This window comes from Rhinatrema bivittatum, chromosome 9 (assembly GCF_901001135.1).
Source record: "Rhinatrema bivittatum chromosome 9, aRhiBiv1.1, whole genome shotgun sequence".
Classification (NCBI taxonomy): domain Eukaryota; kingdom Metazoa; phylum Chordata; class Amphibia; order Gymnophiona; family Rhinatrematidae; genus Rhinatrema; species Rhinatrema bivittatum.
In genome coordinates, this window is record NC_042623.1 from 44,409,312 (window position 1) to 44,429,305 (window position 19,994).

The window sequence follows — 19,994 nt, forward strand, 5'->3', positions numbered from 1 at the left end:
CTTCTATTTCGTCTTCGGTCGACACCCTTAGATACCGCTACCTATTGCCACCCCCTCATCTTGCCTGCGGTTGAACTTGCCACCCAAAATCTGAAGGATTTTATGGAAGGATACTAGCACCCTCTTACAGCAGGCTGCAACCAAGACAAAAGAACAGGCTGACAAGAATCAAAGACCAGCCCTGCAACTTCAGCAAGGAGACCTAGTGTGGTTAAGTACACGTAATCTTAGACTATGCATGCCTTCCTTGAAATTCGCCTCTCGCTTCAACGGTCCATTCCCAATCGAGAAACGGATTGACGAGGTCACATATAAGTTGCGATTACCACCAACACCTCCGGATCCACAATGTATTTCACATTTCCCTTCTTAAACCAGTGGTCTTGTCCTGGCCTTCCAAGAAGCCTAAGCAAGCCTCACCCGACGTGGTGGAGGAGGACACACAATACGAAGTAGAGGAAATTCTGGACAGTAGACAACAAGGCCGATCATTTCAATACTTGATATCCTGGAAAAATTATGGTCCAGAGGAAAACTCTTGAGAACCAGTCAAGAACATTCAAGCACCTCGATTAATTCATGACTTTCATCGATGAATTCCCCTCAAACCCATGCCTAAAAGGCAGAGGAGAGGACCTTGTGGAGGGGATACTGTTGCGACTCGGACCCATACCGCTCCTTCAAGAGAGCTCTCTTGCTGGTGGCATGGCCAAGCACCGCACATTTTAACCCAATGAAGCTCCTCCCCCCACACTGACGTTCCCGATGGTCCCTGCACCAGTGCGGGAAAAAGGGGGTATTTAAACAGGCTCTTCAGCAGCTGGTGCTCTTTAGTGGATGGTCTTTTCTCCCTGTGACCCGGATTGCCTTCTTGGATTGTTGTCCGCTGCCTGCCTCTGACCTGGATTGCCTTCTTGGATTGTTGCCCACTGCCTGCCTCTGACCCAGACTGCCTCTTGGATTATTTGCTCGCTGCCTGCCTCTGACCCGGATTGCCTTCTTGGATTGGTTGCTCGCTGCCTGCTTCTGACCCAGATTGCCCTTCTACTCAAGGTAGGCTGTTATTCTATCACTGGGGTCTACATCTGTAACACTGCCATGGCTGTTGACACCTATAAGCTGTCATGGCTTTAGGCCTCATGAGGAATTTCAGGAAAGGATTATGTTATGGTGGTAGAAACCTCTTCTGACATGAGGTTTTGGACACAATGGGATTCATGAAAAAGACCACCATTCTACAGATCCTATCAACTGCCACCTCTAGGTCTTGAAGGTTTCACAATGAAGACCCATGGGTATCCTTTTTTCCTCATATGAAACACTCTTAGGACCAATTTGTCTTGGGAAATGAGGCTGAAGTTCTTGCCATCAAGACCAAAGATGTTCTAAATCCTTCCTCCCCCTTTTGCCACCTAGCAAAACCAGAGATCTAGAGATGGTTTTTCAGTTGGATCCAGATAAGATAGCCAGAATACCAGTCACTATTCTGAAAGAAACCCCCCCTTCCCCCAGTGGAAGGGAGGTTGAAACTTGTGGTAGATTATTAGTACCCTGTAATCTCAGAAACTGGATCTGTGGAAAGTGAAGGAAGGCTACAGATCACATTTGTTGGTAGTCCCTCCAAACCATCCATAAGAGTACTAAAGCTTACTCTCAACACAAGAACCAGTTTAATTTGAAAATCTCCTTGCTGATCAAACCCATGATCCTCCTTTGATCATCCTAACTCCTTTTTTGATTATTACTATAGCATTTGTCCCTGAGGAAACCAAATCAAATTGGAAGCATCCCAAGGGGGGTGTTGCTCTACCCTAGCATCCAGTTTCTGTCAGGCCCAGGAGTCAAGAGCAATCCTAACCTCCCCCTAAACTGAGGCAAAAGGCTACAAGCAAACTCAAACATGTTGAAAGGTAATATGGTCCCTTGATTTCTCCATTTATCCACCAGAATGTCTTATGGTTTTAAATGGAGCAGATTTACAGTCTGCTATGAGGGCAAAGCCCTAAATCGCTTCTCTTGTCCCACACAAAAACTGCTTAAATTCCTTCTATATTTTTCAGTATGGCCCAAAACAAGAATTCTTAGAGTTCATCTCAGTGCAGCTAGTGCTTGTGACCAGTAGGTAGAGGGAAGCCCCATTGTTTTACAGCCTTAGGGGCTGATGCAATATTTGTGCGCAGAAAACAGGCACTCAGTGTTGAGCACCTATTTTCTTAATGCACGCCCAGCCACCTTTTCTGGGCTCACAATGCAATATTTAAATTAGGGGTTGTGTGTCCTTAGTGCCTCTTCAGTATCAGGCGCACAGGAGAGGTAGCTGTCAAGCAGGTTGGGAAAATGGACACTCAATCTATGAGCATCTGTTTTCTCCTACTACCTGTATAGACATGCACAAGATACACGTCTATTAGGTGTCCAGATTTTTTTTTTTTTTAATGTTTTTTTTAACTAAATCTGCTTTATTTGGTGCCTCCTACGTAGTATCACTATGATACTATTAGGAGGAATCACAGAAAGGACTTTTCTTTTTTTCTAATGCGCTTTTGAGTGTGGTATAACTTTAAGCCAGCCCTGGGCTGGCATAAAATTTGCTGCATTGCATTGGATGCTTTGGCCATGCAGAAAATATTTTGCATTGCAAGGATTAGCAAATAGCCTCATCTATATGGAATTTACATGTGATGAGCGCTATTAGTTATGGGGTGTTTAGGATATGCTAATCCCCGTATCGTATCAGGAGTTATGGATGTGCATCCAAAACACACATCCAATAGCGTGGAATATGGTTCTTACTCAGCACATGAAAGCCCCCTTCAAGTCTAGAGATTCTTTTAAACTTTAGTACCTGACCTGGAAGGGTTTTTTTTAATGGTGTTCACTTAAGCCTACAGAGTCAGCCACAGACCTTTGTGATATATCTTCCTTACATTACATTTCATCAGAATCGGTAGTGCTCTATACAGATTCTAAATTTTTGCCTAAGGTGCTGTTGAACTTCCACTTTGACCAGTTAGTCATCCTTCTAACATTTTTCCCCTGGTCACATGTCCATTCCTTGGACTATAAGAGACCTACCCGCATTCATAGCTAATATATGGTATTGAGGGGAACTGCAGGTCTGCTGCAGCATGGGAACTATTGAACATGTTCAGTGAAAGGCTATAGCCTTTCCAGAAAACTGGAAGATTCCTGTCCACTTAGTGCCAAGTGCTGTCATGTGACCTTCTTGTGTAACTGATGTACTGCTGTCTTCAAGTATGTCTATTACAGGTAAAAACTTTACTTTTTAGATTGTGTGTTTACATCAGAAAGTGGAAAATAACCACAGTGGCTTTTGCCAGGTAATATTTAAGTTCAGGTTAAACATCACATCTATCACCTGGATACCACTGCATATATTTTGTAAACTCTGTAGAGCTTGATACGAGATTTGACTTAACAGAGTGGTGATGTAGAACTTGTTTTCCTCAGATAGAGTATCTTTAAGCACCTTCCATCCTGAACGTATCTTATTAGGGTATGCTAATTTCCAGGGATGGAAAATGTCTGAGTGCCTGATTACCCAGATGACTACAGATTTATTGCTTGTGCTTGCCCAGTACAGCCCTCTGCAGCCTGGATGCAATGAGGAAGGCATGCTGCCCCCCGAGTAAGTGGGTGAAGAGGTAATATCAGAGTGTGGCCTGATTGCCAGGAAAGAGGCAATACTTAGTGTTATGGCAAATTATCACCAACATTGCACAATTCAAGTGCCCTCAGAGGGAAGAGGCAATGTCAGTGTAGCACAAGCACTACTGGGACAGGGGGTGCAGCTCAATATAGACTTTCAGATATGATAAGGGGAAGAGGCAGAAGTGGGAGGAAAAAAATGAGAATGGAGGAAAATGTATGTGAGGGAAATATGAAAGCCGAAGAAGAGGGATGAAAAGAAAAGCAACCTCCCCTATACCTGCTAGAAAAGTGAGCGGAAAAAAAAGCAAATTTTGCTAAATGATATATTGAATAAAAGGAAAAAAACAATAGAGTGAAATCCTTCAATTCCCCCACCTCCCCCTCCTCCACAGCTCCTAAAAATTGTGATTGCTGCCTAACCTACCTAAACATTTTTTCATCTCTGCTACTTTCTAGTTATGTAAACAGTGGGAGAATTTGTGAAGAAAATCAACTGAAAATTGATTTGCTAACACTGATTCCACAGAAGGTTTTTCATTACAGATCCACTATTCCTCCAATAACTTTGGATGGGCTGACTAATTGAAATATTTTAGATGTAGGAGGGGATTTGTAGCTACAAGTACATTGGATGGTAACTGTACAAAATAGATCACTGAAAGATAAAATAGTTGTTTGTCAACAGTTTCTACTTCTGGCACAATACCAGTGTTGTAAGTTTAAACTGTAGTGGATCTTTAGAGAAAATCAGTCTTTGGAAAACAAAAGTAACTTTAGTTTTAGGTACATTCTTTGTGACTGAATATTTGCTTAGAATGTTACAAATGTTCTACAGGCATTTCAGAAATGCTTTAAAATAGATGCATTACTGAAATATCAAATGTTGAAATTGTGTTGCATTACTAACTAGGATATTAGACTTTTGCAAAAGAAGATTTCATGTACAGGATAATAAAAGCATCTAATTAGATACGTTTATAGCACAGGCTCTGAACTCAGCAACTGAGAAAAGTCTGTTTTAGCCTTTTGGCCGATATTGAAAACAGTACAGTGTGGGTGGTTAATGCCCTGCCACTGACCATTGGGTAATAACCATTGGCAAAGCAGGAGGATTAAACCATGTGCTAAAAGAAAATAAGATTCTATCATTATGTATAAAAGCTAAAGTAGAAGTCCATTTTGCTCATGAAATGCATAGTGATAATTTTTTCCTTTTTTCTTCTTCCTCATATCTTCTTCTACTTCAAACAGGTGTCTTTGTTAGAATACCGAAAAAGACAACGGGAAGCTAGGAGAAGTGGTTCCAAGTCAGAAGCTCTATCTTTAGTTACTTTCTCGCCTCATGCTGCTGGTGGAGGAAGCATGAACAGCAGTTGTGTCAATGATAGTTATAGTGTCAGTGGTGAAAATGGGGAGCAGTGTGACACGTTTGTTAGCTTGCCTATACCACTGCCTGTTGCTGTTCAAAATGTCACTTCAGAGGAAATTACCACCACTTGTCCTGTCAAAGAAGCCTCTTCAAGTGAGAAGAGTGAACCAGAAGTTCAGTGGTAAGCTTCCCTGATTCTGTTTATATCAATATGTTTGTAAATGTAAAGGTTCTAAAGGGGAAAAGAACTAAAAATAACAGTGTAATAGCTGAATTTGTGCAGCATTGTGTGAGAATATGAATTGTATTTCAGTCTGATCTAGAGTTCAGTGAGCCAGATAATCTGTTTTCTGTAACTTTTGGAAACCTTTAATCTATTTCAGAAAAACAGCCTATTATTATTTTCTAATGATATCCTCAGGAAGACAGTATAATGAATTATGAACTGGTAATTGTTTTACAAAACTACTTTGAGGTAAATCATTTACAGGCCGATACAGTAATGAGCGGTAGGAAGAGGTGCATTAGGGCCGGGCGCACCCGCGTTTGCCGCACACACAGTTCGGATCACCTACCGCTCAATACTGTATTTAAATAGCATGCAAATGCAAGCCGCATCCGTGAAGCGTTAGGCCCGCGCAATCCATTTTACTGTATAGAGTGCTATACAGCGCCTATACGGTATCCTGAGTGCGCTGGTACCTGTCATTGAGAAGTGCATTAGCGAACGCAAACGTCACACGCCGTGACGTCAAACGTCGTGATGTCACGCCTTGAGGGCCAAAATTGCACGCACAGGCGTACACAGGCGTGCATTCATTCACCGCCGGCGGGGGCTGCTGGAAGCCGCTTTTGCCACCAGCTCCCTCCACCTGGATGAATGCACGCCCGCCGGCGCGTACAGGCGTGCATTCATTCACTCACCTTCGCCGGCGGGCGTGCATTCATCCAGGCGTACGGGCGTCCATTCATCCACCTTCGCCGGCGGGGGCCGCTGGAAGCTGCTTTTGCCGCCGGCTGCCCCCGGGAGGCGGGGGAGCCGCAGTGCGTGCCTCGAGAGGAGGGGAGAGAGGACTGTTCAAAGAAAATTCACATGCAGTAAGTTTACTTTTATTACACTTTATTTACTTTTGTTTTAATGACATGTCGAGCCGATTTTCGCCCTGCGCCTTGCTTCGGGAGGGGGGATTTTGACCGGAGATTGCCTATTGCTGTCACACCACAGTAACGCCAGGGTAAGGGTCCCAGAGGGTGAGGGGGTCGTTTGCCCATGACATTTCGTCTCTCTGACCTGATGCTCCACACTAACGCAGGGGTAAGGGTAGGCGGTAAGTTAGCAGGTTAAACGTGCGGCAAAACTACAGTTTAAAAAGGAGATAATCGGGGCGCACATTACTGTATGGGAGGGAATAGCTAATCGGAGCGTTTACATCTCATATACATGCTGCGGGCGGAAAGGGTTACCGGTTGATTTAAAGAAGCGGTAAGGATGAGTTAAAAGGGATAGTGAATCGCGGGTTGGACTTACGCGGCCAAATTGTGAGTTCGAAGCGGGTTAGAAGCAGGGTAACCACGGCCGCGCTTTACTGTATCGGCCTGTCAGTTGGCAAAGATACAAAAAGGGGCTTGAAGAATTAAACACCTTCAGAGTAGCTCCAAGCTTTAGAACATTTTCTTTGGCTAATTTTGCTTAGGATAAACTGCCTTGTGTAAAAAGCATTGCGAATGAAAGGTTCAATAATATAATACATCACTTGCTAAGCTGCATTTGAGTTAGATAATCTCTTCCTTATCTTCCCACCAGACCAGTCCAGATGCATGGATTTTTCTCCCCTACTAGCAGGTAGAAGCAGAGAATAACTGATTTGATGATGTCACGCTTTACAGGGAAGTATGCCACCTGCAGCTCCTCAGTATTTCTCTGTATCTGGCAAATAGTAGTTGGATAAATTACTCCCAATGGAATTTTGACACTTTTCATTCGTGGTTGAATAGGAACGATCAGAGGGGTCTGTTCATTTGCTTGATCCTTTGTTGTGAAGGGGTCCAAAATCTGTGGCACTAGTTTCCTCTTCCCCCGTCCAGTTCTTCTTACCCCAATCCTTCTCCCTGGATTCCTCTTGAAGAAAGGTTAAAAGCTCTTGTAGACAAGGACTTGAAGCTGAGAAGTGGACTCCTGCCAGGGAGGTACTTTTTACTCTTACTTTGTTTAATAAAGTTTAAAAAAAAAAAACAGGGTTAGTAGTGGTTTGTTTGTTTTTGTTTTTTTAAATTTATCCTCTTCACTCAGTGGCTGCTTTCCTCCTTACCCAGAAGGATCTTTGGAGGAGATCTGTGGTTTAAGGGGAATAAGAGATGTGTTACTGGCTCAGCACCTTTCTATTGTAGCAGCATGTCAGCTCCTGCGAACTGCAGGAAATGTTGCATTTCCTAGAGTGTAGCAGATGGACTCAGGACCATTGGGTATAGTGTACTCCTGATAGCAGTTGGAGACAGAATCAGATTTCAATCTGACGTCAGCACTACATATACCTCTGCAGGAAGCTCTGCTCTTCAGTATTTCTCCGTCTCCATAGCAGTTTGGGACTCTACACACGCTTGCACAGCGTTAGAATATCCAAACCCAAAAGAAGAAAGAAAAATTCCAAAATCTTACCTCTACAAGACGAGCCCCGCTCTCCTGCAGTGATACCTAAGGGTCCCTCCCCCAGTCGAGAATTCCTGAGGTGATTTCCAAGATCCCTCAGAGGTAAGCCTCGGTTCGGCAGCCGGTTCCCAGCATGGACTTAGCCCCCAGTAGGGAGTGGCTGAGAGGCAGCAGGTGCAAGACCGAGCGCGGCAGTGAAGGTATTTCCCTCTCCCCCTGCAGCCGGAGACCGCCCGGCACGAGACCGGGAAGTGCCAAGACAAGGTAAGGTAGAAAACTTTCTTAAGTCTCCGAGGCTCGGATAGCCGCACAGATTGCCCGGCAGCGTCTGACCCTTCGGGTTGAGCAGCCCCTTCCAGGCTAGACCCTGATCCGGCTCGAGGGTCCTCCCACGTGGAGACCATCCAGAGGGATTGCCATCTTAATCGCGTGGTCACCGGCGCCATTTCCCCCCCTTGATCGCTATACTGTCCACCTAACTGAGCCATGCGCACAGCGGCAAGCCGGGCGCATAACATAGTTGTGCGCACAGCAGCGTACACATAGGTGCCGTACACACAGCGAGGTGCACGAGGGTGCCGGGCGCATAGCGCCATGCTCAACAGCGCCGGGCACGCAAGTTCGGCATGCACAGCAGCGCATGCATCCCCATAAGCGCACTGACTGGCCTGCAAGCATATCTTTGCTGCCTGCACGCGCACCCTCAGTGCACCCAGAGTGCATATCTAAGCCTCCCGGTGCGCGCATATAAACGCACAGACTGGGTTTGAACGCCCCTACGTGCTCAAACCATGGCACCACCGGCCAAGAAAGCCAAAGCACAATCCCTCTGCCCAGCCTGCCACATAAGAGCTGGCAGCATGAAGAGGCTCTTGCCCTGTGCCTACAGTGTGAGACAGCTCTGGGAAAACCAGGGCAAGGTCCCCCACAGCCAGTACGTGAATCCAGATCCACTGATAGTACCCCGGACCTCTCTATCCCCAGCTCAGCCCTCCAGTCGGGGCCTTCGGGGAACACCGCTGGTTCAATATAGACCCAGGAACCTTTTCCTGGGTGGAATTCGTTAAGGGTTTGCAAACTTTCGTCCAGGCGCAATCAGCGCCACCGATGCCACAGCCTCCACTAGAAGACCCTAACCTCCCAAGCCCTTCTCGGCCTCACAGAAAAGTGCCTCCTCCAGACAAAAGCCTAACCTTAGGCGACACAGACACCTCGGAGAAAGACCAAGACTCCCTGGAGGAAGGGGAAATCCCTCCAGGAATGGAACCATACTGAACCATGATGCGTTTCTTCTCCAAAGACGAACTACCAGACCTCGTGTCCGGGAGTCTGAGGGAGCTGGCCATCCCAGACACAAGCGCCTCAGCGGAGCCAAAGATGAACCCTCTTCTGGTCGGGCTCCATCAGGCCTCACACCATTTCCCATTGCTGCAAGCCGTACAACAGCTGATTGACCTGAAATGGAATGCCCCAGAGGCCAGTTTCAAGGGAGGACAGGCCCTAGAAGCCCTATACCCACTGGAACCTTCAGCCAAAGATCTCCTGGGGTTCCCCAAAGTGGACGCCATGGTCTGCGCTGTTACAAAGCGCATCACCATTCCAGTCAAAGGAGGAACGGCACTCAAGGATGCCCAAGACAGACGTAAGGAGTCCATCCTTAAACAGTCATTTGAGGCAGCAGCTATGTTACTGCAGATCGCTGCCTGCTGTGCCGTGGTGACACATGCATGCTTGTCACAGGCCAGGAACACAACCACGCCCGTTGAAACATTAGAACCAGCAATATCCTTCCTCACGGATGCGATCTCCGATCTGGTGCGCACTTCAGCCAGGGGAATCTCATCCATTGTGGCAGCCAGAAGGCAACTCTGGCTCCGAAGCTGGTCAGCTTCGGAGCCAGAGTTCGGCAGCGAACTGGAGAAGTTAGCCGACAAATGGGGCGAATCTCCAGTACCCTGGTTACCAGAGGACAAGATCAAGAGAATCCAACACAAAATTCTGTACCCCTCCCAATATGGATTCCGTAAAGCTTTAAGCATGGCAACTCTACTCATATCCCTGACTGACCACATCATCATGGGTCTAGACAAAGGCCAATCCTTTTTACTTATTCTCTTAGATCTTTCGGCCGCATTTGACACCGTTATGCACTCCATCCTCCTCAATCAATTGGCAAACATAGGAATAACAGGAACTGCACTATCATGGTTCAACACATTCCTCAGCAATAGAGGCTATAAGGTCAAAATGCATAATAAAGAATCCTCCCGCTATACTTCGTCTTTAGGAATTCCACAGGGCTCCTCCCTTTCCCCTACGCTCTTTAATATATACCTTCTTCCGCTTTGCCAACTGCTAACCCACTTGAAACTAACACACTTCCTATACGCCGATGATGTGCAAATTTTGATTCCCATTAAAGAAACCATCACTAAAACTCTTGAATTTTGGGAAATCTGCCTTCGAGAGATCAATCTCCTTCTCACGAGTCTAAATCTGATATTAAATACAGCTAAGACAGAACTTCTTATCATCTCACCAGAAAATAGTAACCCCTCTCCATGTCTTCCAACCAACTTACTACCCAAACAAGGGACTTAGGAATAATTATCGACAACCGTCTTAACTTAAAATCCTTCATCAAACAAACAACTAAAGACGGCTTCTATAAACTACAGGTTCTGAAAAGAATCAAACCTCTCCTTCACGTGTGAGACTTCAGAACGGTCCTTCAAGCAGTTATCTTTTCTAAGATAGACTATTGTAATTCTATCTTACTTGGTCTCCCCTCCGCATCCATTAAACCCCTTCAGATGCTCCAGAATTCTGACTAACACCAGGAGAAGAGATCATATCTCTCCCACTCTCAAGAACTTACACTGGCTGCCAATACACTTTAGAATTATCCACAAATCCATCACCATCATCTATAAAGCTATCCATCACAATGCTATGCTTGATCTACAAATCCCACTCAGACGACACACATCCACTAGACCCATCAGAGAAGCTTACAGAAGATCACTTCTCGTTCCCCAAACCAAAACCACATACCATTTAACTTTCAGAGACCGAGCCTTCTCCACAGCCGGACCTTCACTATGGAATTCTATTCCCCCGGATCTGAGACAAGAACCATGCCTACCTACATTCAGAAAAAGACTTAAGACTTGGCTATTTAAGCAAGCCTTCCCAGATCCCAATTGAATGACAGCAACATCTTTTAAGAGACTTCACAATATAATGTAAATAGTTAATCCTTAACTGCTCGGTTATCTTGCTCTAATTCTTTCCCTAGTTCTATCAACCTTGTTGTAATTAACTTTATGACCTCTTTGCACTTGTTAATGTTCCATTTTACTTTTCGTTTTCACACCCCCTTGTTATATGTAAACCAGCATGATGTGATTTTTAATCACGAATGCCGATATAGAAAACTCTAAATAAATAAAAATAAATAAAATAAACCCCTCTCCCCGGAAATCCAGAGGCAGAGGATCACAGCATTTCAGAACGTACAAGAATACATACCAAGCACCTCGCCCTGCAGGCAGGGGCCAGTCCTTTCGGAACAAGAGGGGAGCCGGCTTAGGGCCAGGCCCCAGCCGCACCCCACAATGAGAATCAAAAGACCCATCCACAGGAAGAAACCATAAGGGGCAGGCTTGCCCGATTCTACCAAAAATGGGTCGAGATAATGTCGGACAAGTGGGTCCTAACCATCATTAGAAAGGGATACTTTCTGGACTTCCACAGCATCCCTCCAGACAAATTTGTGAAATCTCCCTGCCATGCCCCCTCCAAGAGGCCGGCAGTGGAAACCAGACTAACCAAATTGCTTGCCTTAAAGACCATAACACCGATGCCCATGCACCAGCGAATACTGGACACTATTCCATCTATTTTATCGTCCCCAAGAAAGAGGGAACGTACCGGCCCATACTGGACCTCAAGTCGGTCAACCGCTACCTAAGGATACCACACTTCCGCATGGAAACCCTACGCTCGGTCATAAAGGCTGTTTAGCTTGGAGAAGAGACGGCTGAGGTGGGATAATGATAGAGGTCTTTAAAATCATGAGATTTATTTTATTTATTTATTTGTCGCTTTTATATACCGACATTCGTTTAGACACATCACATCGGTTTACAATTAACATAAGGTTTAGCAATAGTGCTTTACAAATGAACGATTAAACTAGTTAGCAAATAACAGTAGCAAAAAACAAAACAGGTAAAAACTATGGAACGATTGAAGGAATTGAAGATACATGCTATATAGGACAAAGCTTAAAAAGGATATGTTTTGAACAAGTAGATGTGAATCCGTTATTTACACTTTCGGATAATAGAAGGACATGGGGGCACTCCATGAAGTTAGCAAGTAGCACATTTAAGACTAATTGGAGAAAATTATTTTTCACGCAATGCACAAATAAGCTCTGGAATTTGTTTCCAGAGGATGTGGTTAGTGCAGTTAGTGTAGCTGGGTTTGGATAAGTTCTTGGAGGAGAAGTCCATTAACTGCTATTAATCAAGTTGACTTAGGGAATGGCCTCTGCTATTACTGGCATCAGTAGCATGGGATCTTCTTAGTGTTTGGGTACTTGCCAGGTTCTTGCGGCCTGGTTTGGCCTCTGTTGGAAACGGGATGCTGGGCTTGATGGACCCTTGGTCTGACCCAGGATGGCAATTTCGTATGTTCTTTTTTGGGTAAATCCATGTTGGCTGTGTCCTATCAAACCATGTTTTGTGATTTTATTCTTTATAACAGTTTCCACAATTTTTCCTGTCATTGAAGCCAGGCTCACTGGTCTATAGTTTCCCGGATCACCCCTGGATCCCTTTTTAAATATAGGGGTTACATTGGCTATCTTCCAATCTTCAGGTACATCAGATGATTTTAATGATAGGTTGCAAATTTTTAATAATAGGTCTGAAATTTCATTTTTTAGTTCTTTCAGAATCCTGGGGAGTATACCATCCAGTACAGGCAATTTACTATTCTTCCGTTTGTCAATCATGCCTACCACATCTTCCAGGTTCACCGTGATTTGGTTCAGTTGATCAATATCATCATCCATGAATACCTTCTCTGGAACGGGTATCTCTCCAACATCCTCTTCAGTAAACACTGAAGCAAACAAAATCGCTTAACCTTTCCGCGATGGCCTTATCTTCTCTAAGTGCTCCTTTAACCCCTTGATCATCCAACGGTCCAACCGTCTCCCTTGCAGGCTTTCTGCTTTGGATATATTTTAAAAAGTTTGTATTGTGAGTTTTTGCCTCCATGGCCAACTTCTTCTCAAATTTTCTCTTAGCCTGTCTTATCGATGTCTTACAATTAACTTGCCAATGCTTATGATTTATCCATAGTAAATTCGGCAGAAAAAGACCAAAATGGTCCATCTAGTCTGCCCAGCAAGTTTCCTAAGGTAGTAACTGCCGCTTCGTGCAGGTTACCCCCAAGCTTTTTTTTTTTTTTTTAAATCATTTTTATTGGAGAGAATCAGCAAAACATATAATTACGATCGTATAAACATGGGTAAAACATCATCTGCATCTCCGCCATAACAAAAAGCATGGTAGTATGAGTAATAACAACAACCTAAACAACAATGCTAAACAATCATCATGATCCTGCATAGCCCATAAGGAGGATAGGTCTTATAGACTACCGTTAATTATTGAGGCTTGACCATGTCAGAAGACATCGGGCTCTCTTACAATTTTCTTGACCCCTTTTTGTCTCTCCTCCCCCCCTCCCTTTGCTTCCCCTCCCCCACCCTTTATGAGATGGACATTTTCAATCATATTACATCAGTACATCAGACAAATAGAGCATTCCATCATTACAGCATACCAACAGAGCATAGGTGTGGTACTATCAATAAACATCAATACTGGAATCGCAGTGAGTGGGTACTGCTAAATTTGGACACTGTTCAAATCACTTCAAATTTTGGGAGATAAATGATCCGCTACTGGGTCCCACAATTTCATTACAATAACTAATCGTTTAGGAGAGTGCTGTTTAGCCAATAGAAATTTACAAGTGAACAGCCTTGTCAGTTTTTTAAACCATATTTCTAAGGTTGGCGGTGCCTAAGCTTTTTTATTTATTCTCATCCTCTAGCCTTTAGGGATCCACAGTGTTTATCGAATGCCCCATTGAAATCATTCACAGTTTGTCTTCACCACTTCCTCCAAAAGGGCATTTCAGGCATCCACCACCCTCTCCTTGAAGAAATATTTCCTGACATTGGTTCTCGGTCTTCCTCCCTGGAGTTTCAAATCGTGACCCCTAGTTCTACTAAAGTGTTTCCAATGGAAAAGGATTGTTGATGACCATGGATCATTAAAACCTTTCAAGTATCAGAAGGTCTGTATCATACTACCCCTGCTCCTTCTCTCCTCCATGGTATACATATTCAGGTTCTTCAACCTGTCCTCATAAGTCATTCGATGGAGACCACCCACCATTTTGGTCGCCCTCCTCTGGACCGCCTCCATCCTGTCTCTGTTTCCTTTGTGATACGGTCTCCAGAACTGAACACAGTAATCCAGGTGAAGCCTCACCAAGGACCTGAACAAGGGAATTATCACTTCCCTTGGTGGCACCACCCCACCATCAAGATATTCCTCTGTCATTGTGATATAATTTGTATCCCGGTATAGCAGTATGTATGTATGTATGTATTTATTTATTTATTTATTTATACCGGTGTTCGATTTTACATATCACATTGGTTTACATTTAAACAAAATTTGCAAGTACTCATGCTTTACCTTTGTCAAATACAATAAACATTTAAATATGGGGATTGTTAACAAGGGATATAAAAGAACATGGGGAATGGCTAACACTACGGGATGCATGAAGGGGTGCACAAAGGGGAGTGCCCCTTTGGCGCGCAACGCCTGGTGTTCTGGCACCGTTTAACGTCCGTCACAGTCCTCAGTGACTTCAGAGGGGGCGGATCTCCCGATCGAGGATCACTCACCACCCCTCCCCTCTCAGTTCCAGATGGATTCTTTCACCTTTTTTTTCTTTCTTTCTGTCTTTCTCATCACTGTTGGTTATTTCAGGGAGCCCGGTGGTGATGATGTGTGGCATCCCTGTGCGCAGGCACCTGGTGTTCTGGCGCCGTTTAACGTCCATCACAGTCCTCAGTGACGTCAGGGGAGGGGCGGTGAGTGATCCTCGATCGGGAGTGTTAGCCATTCCCCATGTTCTTTTATATCCCTTATTAACAATCCCCATATTTAAATGTTTAATGTATTTAACAAAGGTAACGCATGAGTTCCTGCAAATTTTGTTTAAATGTAAACCGATGTGATATGTAAAATCGAACACCGGTATATATAAATAAATAAACTATCCCATTGGTTATCCTCTTTCCACCATGTCTCTGATATGCCAATTAAGTCTGTCATCATTCACTGCTATACACTCTAATTCCCCAGCTTACTTCTTAGACTTCTGGCATTAGCATACAAACATTTTAAAGTGTGTTTTTTGTTTGTATTAACATTCTGCGCTGGAGTTTCACAGTATTCCATGGGACGTGTTCATGGTCTCCCTGCCACTCCCCAGAGAAGAAACAGGCAGTGGAGGATACATTGGTGAGGCTTCTCAGTCTGAGGGCTCTTAATTCTGGTGCCCATGTCTCAAGAAAATATGGCGCGATATTCGATTTATTTCCTTGTACCTAAGAAAGAAGGATCCTTTTGTCCCATCCTGAATCTCAAAGGTGTCAACTGTCACCTGTGAGTAACACATTTTCTCATGGAGACCTTGTGCTCTGATAATGGCCATGCAGTCGGGGAATTTTCTGACTCCTTTGGACATGTCCAAAGCGTATCTTCACATTCCCATTCGACTAGAGTATCAACGCTTTCTGTGCTTTGCAGTTCTGAGAAGCCCTTATCAATTTAGGGTACTGCCTTTTGGTCTGGCCAATACTCCCAGGACCTTTTCCAAGGTAATGGTAGTAGTTGCAGCAGAATTGAAAAAGAATGGAATCCTAGTAAACCCGTATTTGGTTGACTGGCTGATTTGAGCCAAGTCGCTGGAAGAGATCTGCCTAGTGATCCTTAAGGTGATCTCCCTGTTGCAGGAGCTCGGCTGGGGGGTGAACCTGGCCACGAGCAGTCTTCAGCCTGATCAATCATTGGAATACCTTGGGGATCGGTTAGACATGAAGCAGGGCAATGTTTTCCTGCTGGAAGCTCATATTCAGAAGTTGATGGCACAGCTATGTCTATAGATTAACACTCTGCACCTGACCATATGTTTCTATCTGTAGGTACTTGATTTAATGGCAGCAACCCTGGAAGTGGTACCGTGGGCCAGAGCACATATGCATTCTCTTCAGCACTCCCTTTTTTCTCGGTGGAACCCATAATCTTGGGACTATTCAGTTCAGCTCCATCTGCCGATGGATGTCTCCTTCCAGTTGCAGTGGTGGCTACAGCCGGATTATCTAAAGAAGGGAATTTCTTTCTAGCTCCACCAGACTAGCTTGTACTGACAACAGATGCGAGCCTCCATGGTGAGGAGCTGAGCACACTGGGATGCAGAAGACTCTCTCTGGACCATCAGTCGTTTGCAAGCAAGGTCGAGTAGTCCGGATAATGTCGGACAACGCAATGATTGTAGCTTACATAAATCAGCAGGGAGGAAACAAGAGCCAACAAGTGTCACAGGAGATAGATCAGCTTATGGAATGGGCTGAACTACATCTCCAGCTGTTTTCAGCCTCGCATAAAACAGGAAAAGACAATGTAAGAGCAGAAAGTCTAGCCCCAGGAGAATGGGTGCTATCAAACGAGGCATTTCAGCTGGTTCTGGATTGCTGGGGTGTCCCATTTCTAGACCTGCTGGCTACTTCTCGCAATGCAAAAGTTCCATGATTCTTCAGTCATAGGAGAGATCCAAAGTGTTGGGGATAGATGCATTGGTGCGGGAATAGCCGGAAGACAAGTTGCTATACGCCTTTCCTCCATGGCCCCTGTTGGGCACTTTAATCCGAAGGACCAAGCGCCACAGAGGGATGGTGCTCTTGGTTGCTCCAGATTGGCCCAGGAAACTGTGTTATGCAGATCGGCGGCTCCTGACGGAGTCACTCCTTCGGCTTCCGGCACACAGGGAGCTGTTGCGGCAGAGTCCTATTCTTCACCAAGATCTCACTCGATTTTGTCTTACGGTATGACCCTTGAAAGAGCTCACTTGCTGAAATGTGGATACTCTGTGGCAGTGATTTCCACCTTGCTAAAAGCTTGAAAGTTCTCTACTTCTTGGCCTATGTGCAGGTTTGGTGAGTGTTTGAGGCCTGGTGAGAGGATCGAGGTACTCTTCCTTGTTCTGTCAAGATCCCGCTCATTTTTTGAATTTTTGCAGGATGGTTTGAATAAAGGCTTGGCACTTAATTCCTTAAAGGTACAAGTAGCAGCTCGTGCCCGTTTCAGAGGTCAGGTGAATGGTGGATCCTTGTTGGCTCATCCTGATGTGGCCCATTTCCTAAAAGGAGCTGCAACATACTGTGATCATGTACCCCATTTACACTTCTCAATTGCATAACAATGTGCCTGCAGCAGTTCTAGTGCGTCTCAGTAGCATGGGCCTGGGTGGGCCACAGCCAACTCACTTTGGGCTTATGTGCACCCAACCAGAGCTATCTGACACCGAAAGAGGCCTGTTGGAGTAATTCTGTCATGGGATCCCATCCCCGCAAAGGCGAGGAAGAGGGCTTGAGCTACAATACCATCACGGGATCCCATCCCCACTACAAAGAAGAGGGCTGGAGCTGCAGTGCCGTCACAGAGGCACTGCTTCTTTGAGGCGGCAAAGAAGCAGGCCTCAAAAGCAAGGCTGTGGCAGGATCACATGCCCTCAACAGTGAAGAGGAGGACCAGAGCAGCATTGTCATCATGGGATCCTATCTCTGCTGTGGCGGAAGTAGGATTTTGACCGTGCCTAATGAAAATGCCCTGTGGTGGGTGGGGGTGAGAATAGGAGCCTGAATATGTGTATGTGGGTGAGCATGGAAACCTGGGTGTGTTGTGTGGAAGGTGAGATGGGAGTTTGTGTGTGTACGGGGGTTGAGAATGGGAGCTTAGGGGTGTGTGTGAGGGTTGGGAATGGGAGCTTAGATATGTGTGTTGGTGAGAATGGGAGCTTGAGTGTGTGTTGTGGTGAGAATGGGAGCTTGGGGGGGAGTGTCAGGAGGTGAGAATGGGAGCTTGGGTATATGTGAGTGAGAATTGGGGCTTGGGTGTGTATGATGGGGAGAGAATGGGAACCTGGGAGTATGTGTGTGAGAGAATGGCCATATGTGTGTGTGTGTGTGTGAGTAAGAATGGAATCCTCAATATATGTGTGTGTGAGTGAGAATATGAGCTTGGGTGTTTGTGTTGAGATGAAAATGGGAGTCTGGGTGTGTGTGTAAGAGAATGGGAGGCTGGGTTTGTGTATAAAAATGGAAGCCTGGGCATGTGGTGAGTGGGTGAGCATGGGAATGTGTGTATGTGTGAGAATGGGAGTGTATGGGTAAGAATAGGAGCCTGAGTGGGTCTGTGTGGGTAAGAATGGGAGCCTGAGTGGGTGCGGGAGAATGGGAACCTGAGTATGTATGTGGGAATGAGAATGGGAGCCTGTGTGTGTGTAGATGAGAATAGGAGTGTGTATGTGTGTAACAGTTGGAACTTGGATGTGCATCTGTCTGTATATATGAATTAGAGCCTCAGTATGCATCTCTTTATAAGAATGGGAGCCTGGGTGTACATCTGTCTGTGTATAACAATGGGAGCCTGGGTGTGTGTATGAAGAGAGTAAGAGCTTGAATATGTGGGAGTGAGAGCTTGAGTGTGTGTGTGTGTGTGTGTGTGTGTGTATGATAGAGCATGTGACAGTGAAAGCATGTGTGTGTGTATGGTAGAGCAGTGCTTCTCAACACAGTCCTTGAAGCACACCTAACCAGTCAGGTTTTCAGAATATCCACAACGAATATGCATGAGATAGCGTTGTATGCGCTGTGTAAATCTGCCATGCATGTTCATTGTAGATATCCTGAAAACCTGACTGGGTAGATGTACCCCAAGGCACTGGGTTGAAAAACACTGTGGTAGAGAAAGTGAGAATGAGAGCTTGTGTGTTGTGGAAGGGAGAGCATATGAGAGTGAGAGTTTGTTGTGATGGAGTCTGTGAGAGAAAGTATGAACCCTATGTGAGAGTGAGGAAGGGAAGGAATCAGGAGGAAAAGAAACAGAACAAGAAGAGAGACCCTGAAGAGGATTTAGGAAATGACCAACATGAGAAACAAGAGACCAGGACCAACTGATTAGAAAAATACAAAGGTAAATAACAAGTGGTTTGAGATTTTAGCAATTGGAATATGCCATGTTTGGGAATGTGCATTTCTTATATTTTTGTATTTTGCTCTTTCTTCTACATTCCACTGTTCAGAGTCTGGTTTCTCAGGCTTTCTATTTCGGTTTTGTCTGCATGTTTCTGTTTCTAATTTGTAGCCCCTTATTTCTATATTAGGTAAGGGTTGGCCTCTGTGTTGCCCGTGTGTGACTGAGGTGCAGTATTTCTGCTAATGTGTACTTTATCTAAAGGAATTTGTAGCAGTCCAGCTTGTTTTGTTACCCCAGTAGGTGGTGTATTAATGTTCCAGGGCCTGGTATAGTATTTGCATTGTTGCTTTTTCATAAGGTTACTGTTTGAGTCCAGAGAATCAGTGCTGTGATTATATGGTATGGCAAGGTTCTTGATGTCTCCTCTTTTTTTTTTTTTTTTTTTTTTTGCAGTGGTTTGTGTTACTTCTCAAAATGTTTAGTAGTGGAAGGATATTTTTTGTTGAGGTGACACCAGAATTTGTATTTTTTTTTTCATGTTGGTTGTAATGTGAATTTTCCTAGCTCTGCATTGCACCTGTTTTGATTATTAATGCCATTTTATTGTAGTTATGATGAAGTTTAGCTTTCTGCAAAGAGGATTCATTTATTTTATTTATTTTATTTACGATTTTTTTATATACCGATGTTCATTTCAAAAAGAGATATCACATTGGTTTACAATAAGGTACAATAGATAATTCACTATCCTCTAAAAGGGCTTACAATCTAAAATTTTTGTACCTGAGGCTAAGAGATTACAAAAATAAAATCATCAAAATCAAAGTTCTTAACAATTAAGCAAAAGGTATAACAAGGAGCATATTAAACAAATAACACAAAAGGTGCACAAAGGGGAGTGCCCCTTTGTCGCACCCCTTCGGCGCGCGGCGCCTGCTGGCTTGGC

At 44.6% G+C, this 19,994-nt stretch overlaps 1 protein-coding gene across 1 annotated transcript in view; it reads left to right on the forward strand.

The window, feature by feature from the left end:
- KMT2E (lysine methyltransferase 2E) overlaps positions 1-19,994 on the forward strand; it is a 607,980-nt gene that overhangs the window by 545,269 nt on the left and 42,717 nt on the right. Inside the window, 1 exon segment of the mRNA XM_029615154.1 lies at positions 4,924-5,222. Coding sequence (XP_029471014.1) covers positions 4,924-5,222 — 299 coding nt within the window.